Below are 9,425 nucleotides of genomic sequence, written 5' to 3'. Positions count from 1 at the left end.
TGTTTAAAGTTTAAAATGTGTCCCTGGGTGATTGTATCTTTCAAAAAGATAAAAATCTTTAAATACCAAAAGCTGCAGCAGAGCTGACCTGAATGAGCTGATTTAGAAATCTGAAAGGTTGAAACAGTCCAAAGTATGAAAGAAGAAGTTAAAGGCCCAAAAACATCCACAACCAACTTGAATAATGAAGAATAAACCAGATGACAATAGTGCTGAATCAGCATCACTCAATGAAGACATCTGGACTCACCGAGCCTTTCTGCAGTTCCTCACAGCTGGAATCAGTCTCCGTCGTCCTGCTTCTGATGTGTTGTACTTCTCCAGGTCCAACTCATCCAGAACCTCCTCTGACATCTGCAGCATGTAGGCCAGAGCTGAGCACTGGAACAAAGAGAGCTCCTCTGATCTGTTCTCTGATTTCAGGAACTGTTGGATCTCCTGATAAACTGAGAGGTCCTTCATCTCCATCAGACAGTGGAAGATGTTGATGCTTCTGTCTGGAGAGATTTCATCAGTGTTCATCTCCTTCAGGTTGTCGATGACTATCTGGATGATTTCTGGACTGTTCTCTGTCTGACCCAGCAGGCCTCCTAAGAGTCTCTGGTTGGACTTCACAGAGAGGCCATGAAGGAAGCGAGCAAACAGGTCCAGGTGGCCATTTTTACTTCTGAGGGATTTCTCCATGATTCTCTTCATAAAGTCAGATGTGTGACAACGGAATCTCCACTGGAATTTCTCTGCCTCCTCTGTGTTACTGCTGGTGTAATCTTCGTCCAGGAACTTCTTCATCACCTCTGTGTTCCTGCTGGTGATGCAGTGGAACATGTAGACCGCAGCCAGAAACTCCTGAATGCTCAGATGAACAAAGCAGTAGACTTCTTTCTGGAACATCACGCTCTCTCTCTTGAAGATCTCTGTACAAACTCCTGAGTACACCGAGGCCTCTGTGACATCCAGACCACACTGCTCCAGGTCTTCTTGGTAGAACATGATGTTTCCTTTCTCCAGATGTTCTAACGCCAGCCTCCCCAGCTTCAGGAGAACTTCCCTGTCAGCCTCCATCAGCTCCTGTGGACTCATCCCATGTCCTTCATGGTACTTGTTCTTCTTCCTCCTGGTCTGGACCAGCAGGAAGTGAGAGTACATGTCAGTCATGGTCTTGGGCAGCTCTCCTCTCTGCTCTGTGGTCAACATGTTCTCCAGAACCGTAGCAGTGATCCAGCAGAAGACTGGGATTCCACACATGATGTGGAGGCTCCTGGAGGTCTTGATGTGGGAGATGATTCTGCTGGACAGCTCTTCATCACTGAACCTCCTCCTGAAGTACTCCTCCTTCTGGGCGTCGGTGAAGCCTCGTACCTCTGTTACCCTGGCAACACATGAAGGAGGGATCTGATTGGCCGCTGCAGGTCTGGAGGTGATCCAGACCAGAGCCGAGGGAAGCAGGTTCCCCTTGATGAGGTTTGTCAGCAGAACGTCGACTGATGACTTCTGTGTGACGTCAGAAACAAGCCGACTGTGGTTGAAGTCCAGAGAAAGTCTGCTTTCATCCAGGCCGTCAAAGATGAAGAGAAGTTTGTGGGCAGCCAGCTGCTCTGCTGGGAGCTTCTGGAGGGTTGGATGGAAAACATGGAGCAGCGTGAGAAGACTGTGCTGCTCACCTCTGATCAGGTTCAGCTCCCTGAACGACAGCAGAACCACCACACGGACATCTTGGTTCTCCAAGCCCTCGGCCCAGTCCAGAGTGAACTTCTGCACTGAGAAGGTTTTTCCAACACCAGCGACGCCGTTGGTCAGAACCACTCTGATGGCTCCATGTTGGTCAGGTAAGGCTTTAAAGATGTCGTGGCACCTGATTGGAGAGTCATGGAGGTTCTGGATCCTGGAAGCTCTCTCCAGCTGCTTCACCTCATGTTGGCTATTAACCTCTTCACTCTGTCCCTCTGTGATGTAGAGATCAGTGTAGATCCTGTTGAGGAGGGTTCTACTTCCTGGTTCATCACTTCCTTCAGTCACATGTTCACATCTCCTCCTCAGACTGATCTTATGTTCCTCTAGAACCTCCTGCAGACCAACATCTGCTGGAACAGAGAAGAGAATACAAATGAAGGAAAACCTGATTTAGTCGTGAAGTTGGAACAGAAACATCTGGAACATCAGGAGGTGTTATCATTAGAAGGTCTCTTAGTTCACATGATGTGATGCTAACCAATCAGATCTATCCTTAGAAGCAGAACCTTGTTAGATGGTCAGACAGCAGAGTTCTGCCTCTGCTTTGTGGCCAGTATCTGTTCACTGTCAGGATCTGATTCACAAAGCAGATCAGATGAAGAAATGCTGACAGAAACATGCAGCAGCTTTCAGCAACATGAACTCTTTAGCATCAGGTCACCATTGTCCTCATTTCTCTGTTTCTATCTGACCTTCTCCCACAAACACAGCAGCTACAGAAGAGGCAGAGAGACAGAAAATGTTTCCTGGCAGCATTTTCAGCCTTAATGAAGGAAATCTGGAGCAGGGGCGATTCTATAATCTGACCTTTAGGGTTGCTCAGCCCCCAGTGTTGACTGTGATTCCTGGCATGAACAACAGGCTTTCCATTTTTAGTCCACATGTAAGATTCTTAGAGTTGACACATTTTTGAGCTAAAGCTCGTAAACAAGCTACAATATAGGCCCATCCAAAAGCAGTGACAAATAGATTGAAATGTTGTTACTTGATAAAACCTTGTGCATTTGTAAAACCTGCATGACGGCAATAGTTAGACTAGCTATATTGATAAAAGTGAGGAATCATTTCCCAAAAGACACAAAACTTAGCTTTGTTGAAATTAAATTTTCTCTGGCTTAACAGAGCAAAACATTGTAGCCCACAAAAACCTTTTGCTGCACAGTGTTTGTCAGCTGGCTGAAAAAACGGTTGCTATTACTACACTTTCCTTATTGTTGTATTGCTTTGCTTACAAGACAGACAAGTTTAGCAGTTTGGATACATACCCAGTTATGGAGAAGCATTTATACATATATGATGTTCCCCCCTCCTCTCATTTTCTTTGCATTTGATCTGCCCTCTTTCACTGTCCTAATTTACATTTTTCACATCTTTTGGTCCATTTAGAATCACTTTCTGAGATTTCGTGCAAATGAGAATATGTGAGCATAACTTTATGTCACTCATTAGCATCAAAACAGTGTCCTTTAGTGAGACATCTCAACTTTTATTCTGTTCTCCGATCTCTATGAGAAGTTCAAAGTATCGGCCACAAGACTCACTTCACACGCTGCTTCTTGGAGAATCAAATCCAGTGAGTGGTTACTGCAATGCACATAAAGTGAGTTTGGATTTAACTCTTTAAGCCGAGCTTAGGGATGTTTAGCCTTAAAAAAATATCCTTGATGCAACTGAAAAGCATCTGTTGCCCTGCGACAGACTGGCGACCTGTCCAGGGTGTACCGCGCCTCTCGCCCAGTGAACGCTGGAGATAGGCACCAGCAACCCCCGCGACCCCATGAGGGATAAAGCGGTTTGGAAGATGGATGGATGGATGAATGGAACTGAAAAGAGTTTCTCCAGTGCTGTCCCGGGCGTTATAAAATCCCAAAAACACAGTGTGAGGCTCAAGGCCGCTGTCAACATATTTCAGACTGCAGGAGAACTGCTCAGTGGTGCTAATGTCAGTTGTGGCGTCAGCTGTAAGGCCATAAAATCGGCAGTGCGATGAGCGGGCAACAATTTCCCTGTGGATAGCATGAGCAAACTTTTCAATGACTTCATTTTGTATAGTGTCCAATATCCAGTTGTCTCTTCCTTCTATCCACTTTCTTTCTTCAGGGAGATCATAGGTGCGCTCCAGCATCAGTTCATACAGTATTCCTTCACGTGCTGTGTCGCCCCTGAAGGCAATTCCCCTGCTGCCAAGGAATTGGATGGTCCTGAAGAGAAGTTCCAACCAGTGTCGGGCAGTAGCCTTCTTTCTGGCATGAGCGCTGGATAACCGAGCATCTATGGGGACGTCATCCAAAGCCGCCAACTTTTGTATTGATTCGCTATGCAACTTTGATCTCTCATGCCCGTTAAATTTTTCAGTGGCTTCACGCCAATTTGAAAAGCCGGCATTTATGAAGCGGTTGTCTTTCTTAAATTTGTCTCTTGGTATGACTTTTTTCCCGACTACTTTCAGACAAACGAAACACAAAATGTGATCAGTATCTTCCACATAATGCAGCCACTGCCATCTAGCAAACCAAGCCGGTGCCACAGAACGTGAGAATGTTTCATTACCACATCACTGTGCAGGAAATTTGAAACTGGATGTTGGCTGGAAGGGCTTGTCTAATCCAATCACGCTAGGTTGGGTTGCGGGTGTAGGGGCTGGGCCTGCTCCTGTCTACTCACTTCGGCTGCTGTCTGTTGTCGTGGTTACGGTACTAGTGTTCTTCTTCACTGGTGGTGGTTTTCCAAAAAAATCTGAAATGCGTTTCTGTGCCATATTTCCTCCTCGTTTTTGTCATTAGACTCTGTAAATTTACTAGTCTGCTGCCACGAGCGGGATACATCTTTACTTGGCGACCACTAGCTTGCTTGACGTTGCCATGACAACGTAACCTCCATGAACTTTTCAAAATCATTTCCCAAAATATTCATAAGAAATTGTTTAAATTGTACGAAGTATTTTTAATTAGGGCTGTCAGTTTTAACGCGTTATTAATGCGTTAACTTTGTTAGAACATAACGCTGATTTTTTTTTTTAACGAGCGATAATGCTTTGTTTCTCCGGACAGTTTTTTTTTTTTTCTCTCAGACTTTCCTTCCCTCTTTCTGTAAAGCAGCAGTGCAGCAGGTTGTTTTCTCCACCTTTTTGTTTCCATCAAAATGAGCAGCAGCTTTAAGGAGATGTTCAGTTTTAATGCATTTAGCACAAAGGGCTGAAAACAGAACCACTTCAAAGCAAACCCAATAGGTTGTTGGGTTGAACACAGACGTTACATTTACAGCAGCTGGAAATCCAGAGATTCAGGGGAAATAATTGATCACAGAAAGACTTTTAAACACTTGAATTTCCAAATCCCAACTAAAGACGTGGAATTAGTTCAACAGAGACGATAGAAGGAAGTTCTGATTGGAGATGTTCAGTCTCACCTGGAGCACAGCTGCTCTGATTGGCTGCCAGCAGTCCAGCTCCTCTTCTGGGTCTTTTCCCACACTGGGGGCAGGAGGAGGGTCCTGATGGAGCAGACTGGACCCAGTATGACGTGATGCACTGTCTGCAGAACCAGTGTCCACAGCTGGTAGAGACCGGATCCATCAGGACCTTCTGACACAAAGCACAGCAGGACCGCTGCTCCTCCTCACCAACGCTGCTCCTCTTCCTCTTCCTCCATCTGTGAAGACATTTCTTCATCACTGAAACAGTTCACTACCAACAGGGAGGGGCTGTCCTCCTGAAACTGGAGATGTTCATGAAGGTCCACCACAAACACCAGACCAGAAGCTGGGTCAGAACAGAACCTCAGCTTTGCTTTCTCTTCATGGAAGCATGATGAGTGCACTAAGATGTTTTCTGTTTCCTCATCACTTAATTGTTTCTTGAACAAGCACAATTTGTACTTTATCTCTCTTTAAACAGTTTAGTATGGCTTTCCTCTTTATCACATTATTATTGTTCCAAATACAGAACTTAAAGGTGCCATGACATCACCATATAAACCATTTCATGTAGTTGATATTGCTGCATATGTAGCTTTTCCAAAGAATTTAATTTAAAAGAATAACAATCTAAATCCAAAAGCTTCAAACTGGCGGCACAATTCAACACAGTGAGACCAAAATACAAAGCCACATAGACCGCAGCATGGTGGGGGAGCTCGCTACGGTGCACTGTGACAAGTACTGAAGCTGAGAAGAACTCGCTGCCAGCTTACCTGTAACACAGTTACGTTATGTAGCTGCCTGCTGTCTGTCTCTCCACTGCTGTGGTCAACAGTCAGTTGAATTTTTCAGCTACAAACACACCTTTGTTACATTTATGAGCATTTAGAAATTAAAGAAATTGACGGGTAACGACAGCATTGTGGTCGCTGCATTCCGTGTTGGTGCAAACGTTTTTTAATCAGTTTATTTGAAAACCACGACTTGAATTCCATCCATTTTCCATCACGCTTGTCCCTGTTGGTATCGTGAGGGGTTGCTGGTTCCTATCTACAGCATTCAGTGGGCGAGAGGCGGGGTAGACCCTGGACAGGTAGACTTGAATTCCCCTCAAAGTAAATTATCTTCAGTAAAGTCCCCATAAACACTTGTGTGTTTGCTTGATGGTTTGCTGTGATTGGAAAATATGAATTACATAGAAAGATAAACTGTTTTCTGATCTGACCGTTTTTTAGCAAAGCAGCAAAGCCCTGAAGGGGGCTTTGGTACTCATCAGTGCATATCAGACCATATTATGCCCCCAAAACCTAAGAAAAATTAAATTTATTGTCAGGCCCCTCTAACACTCATCAGTCACTTGGTAGAGCTGCTGCTGTATCACACAACTCTCTGCGTCTGCTATACATCACATAAACTGGCTGGACAAAAGATAACAGAACCCATCCCAAGCAAAAAGATCAGCCTAAAGCTTGGGTTTCCAAACAAGCCAACGCCACACATTTAGAGAAACAGAAAACCGTAGCCTATAATAAACTAAATAAGATATAGCTTATAGAGGTCAAGAATACCAAACACGTGTGACTAGTCTAGGCTTTTATGGGCTCTTATCTTAATTCTCTGTCAGAGCAGTTATATAATTGCTATTTATTTAAATACGTCACAGACAAAATTATTTCTCCCCAATAATCTCCTCTTAACTGAAAAAATAGCAATAAATATACCGATTAATTCTTCATTTTGAGCAAACTGCTCTCTCTAACATTATAGTGAATGTTTGCCCGCCCATTAATGTGAGCTGATCACTGTCACTGCATGGTAAAGATGGCCTTGACAAAATAATTTACCGCTTTCACTGTAGTGAGAGAGATTGGGTTTCCATTTTGTGGTAAAACCTTCATCACTGCAGGATACAGGAACAAATTCTTTAACCCACATCACTCCTGCTGATGCTTGTCTCTGTCTCACCACCTCAGCTAAGAAGTCCTGGTAAAAAGACACTTCTTGGTCTCCCAGCTTCACTCTGCCTTTCTCTCTTAATAATACGATAATAATAGAATATATAATTTGTTTCTCTTGCTGCATAGATAATTATCTGTCTGTCCATTTAACTGTGCAGCCTCATCAATACCACTTATGCTTTCCACCCCCCAGTGGGTCTGAGGGGGAGGTGGACATCTATACACGTCACCCTGGTGATCAATAGTAAGAATAGTGTGTTGGTAGAAAACCCCAATAAAATGCTGAGCAGAGTTTTGTTTAAGATTTAAATGGAACGTGGAAATTTTTATATCTGAAATGTCCTCATGTATGTCACCAGCATAAGTATCAATAACACTGTGGTTCTAAATGCTTATGATAGACCAGGTTTTCCCAGTTTATAAACTGAACCATCATTGATTCTCAGGCCTTCAGTTCAACACTAATGGTTCTCTGACTCACTTCCTTCAGAATTATTTAGCTTTAAGTTAAAAGAAAAATCAAGTTATTTTGGATTCTGACCCTGAAGATCAATCAGCTAATGTTCTAGATTTTATATATCAGGAGATTCACATCCATCAGTTAGAAACTGGTTTCTTACTCTGAGTCTGAGGGTCCAGGTTCTTCACTGAAGACTGGAGGTGTTTTTATGGACCAGTCACTCCTCATAGACGGACAGCTGGGTCCTGGAGGTTCTGCTCTCTGTCTGTGGTTCTGACCTCTGAAACACCAACATGTTATTCAGATCACATCAATCAGTGAGAAACTCTGTGATAAAAACCAGAGAAGAAGCTCTGAACACAAACTGCTGCAGAGAAGCAGAAGGTTTAAAGATCCAGAGTGAAACATTCAGACGGTTCTGTTGGACCAAACTGAACATTATCTTAATAACCGGGTTCTACTGGTCTGGATCACATGGGTCCAACCAACACCTGCAGAGTTGCATGGATCAGTTAAAAACTGGGTTCTTACTCTGAGGGTCCAGGTTCTTTACTGAAGACTGGAGGTGTTTCTTTGGACCAGTCACTCCTCATAGATCGACAGCTGGATCCTGGAGGTTCTCCTCTGTCTTCCTTTAGATCACAATCCTCCATCTTCTGGACTTCAGTCAGCCTGAGAGAGAAACCAGAACCAGTCAGTTCCCAGTGATTTAGTTCTAATAAATATCCTGTAAAGCAGAAAGCTTATTCTAGGCATTTTTTATACATCTGACGTTTTTTATGCGCCACAACTTTCAGAATTTCTCACCACTGCCACCTTTTAGTATGAAAACCGGAAATCTAATGCTGACTTCAGTATTCAGCAGTAGAGGCAGTCAGCTGTTCTATAGGTCCTAACAGGATGTTTTGCTGAATAACTAAAAATTATGTTTAATCTCCAGCTTCTCCCAGAGATGCATTGATCAGTTTAGATGGAGGGAAGTCAAGTTCCTTCCGTCTGATAAGTAACAAGTGAAGTTGTCCTTTTCACAAACTGCTTCCTGTCTTAATTATCTTGTGATAATCCCTCTCCAGACTGAAAGACTTCAGTGACTTTGTTTCTCTTCTGTTCTCAAATTTAGATCAGGGATGTAGTTTTGAGTTCTTTAAGATAACTTCATGTTTATCTACACTGTAAGATGCATGAAGTTAACTTTGCTTTAAAAAAATATGCAAACTTATCCAAAAAACAAATAAATACATTTTTTATGAACTTAAAACAGATTGTTTGCACAACTTTATGAACTTAATGATTTTTACTAGAATTAACTTAATAGTGACTGTAAGTTCTTTTTGGTGAATCAGATTTTAGAGCTCATCTGCTAGCAGGGAGCATCCTGTTTGGATCCAAAACTACTTTGTATATTTTCCCCGTTATATTTCCATCAGAACCAGAAATACTTTAATAATCCCAGAAGAAAAAATATTTTTGTTAATCATGCAATTCTGCATTTACAATTTGACAAGACTTATCAGTCAGGACAATTGACTCTTTATCTGGGTGAAGGATTTGTTTGAGTCATCAAACTACCAGTAGATCACAAGTTAGACTTCTTAGGAAGTCCTATATTCCATAATATAAAATATTTCCCGTTAATCATGATAAAAACTTCACGCATGGTTTTGACAAACCTCACCCATGGGCCATGGCGGTAACAATCCGCCAATGAGGCAAAACTGATCTGCACAAATCTCCACCTCTTTCAAATACTTAATTTTTATGCTTGGACTCTATTTCAATATTTTAAGATTAAGCATCTTTTAATCTAAACAGCTCATAATACTTATTTGAAATCAGTATAAACAACAAGATAATGAGAA

At 42.6% G+C, this 9,425-nt stretch overlaps 1 protein-coding gene across 1 annotated transcript; it reads right to left on the bottom strand.

The window, feature by feature from the left end:
• Positions 1-246: 246 nt before the first annotated feature.
• LOC118561278 (protein NLRC3-like) lies at positions 247-8,219 on the bottom strand (the record flags this gene model as incomplete). Its single annotated transcript, XM_036133244.1, is given in 3 exon segments — positions 247-2,078; positions 5,140-5,381; positions 8,098-8,219. Coding segments are annotated over 3 exon segments (2,196 nt in total), but the record flags the coding sequence as incomplete, so codon positions are not given.
• Between the last annotated feature and the right edge of the window lie 1,206 nt (positions 8,220-9,425).

The sequence above is a fragment of the Fundulus heteroclitus genome, unplaced genomic scaffold, assembly GCF_011125445.2.
Source record: "Fundulus heteroclitus isolate FHET01 unplaced genomic scaffold, MU-UCD_Fhet_4.1 scaffold_593, whole genome shotgun sequence".
Taxonomy (NCBI): Eukaryota; Metazoa; Chordata; class Actinopteri; order Cyprinodontiformes; family Fundulidae; genus Fundulus; species Fundulus heteroclitus.
The sequence above is the reverse complement of the archived record's forward strand: the minus strand, read 5'-3'. Positions and strand labels throughout refer to the sequence as shown.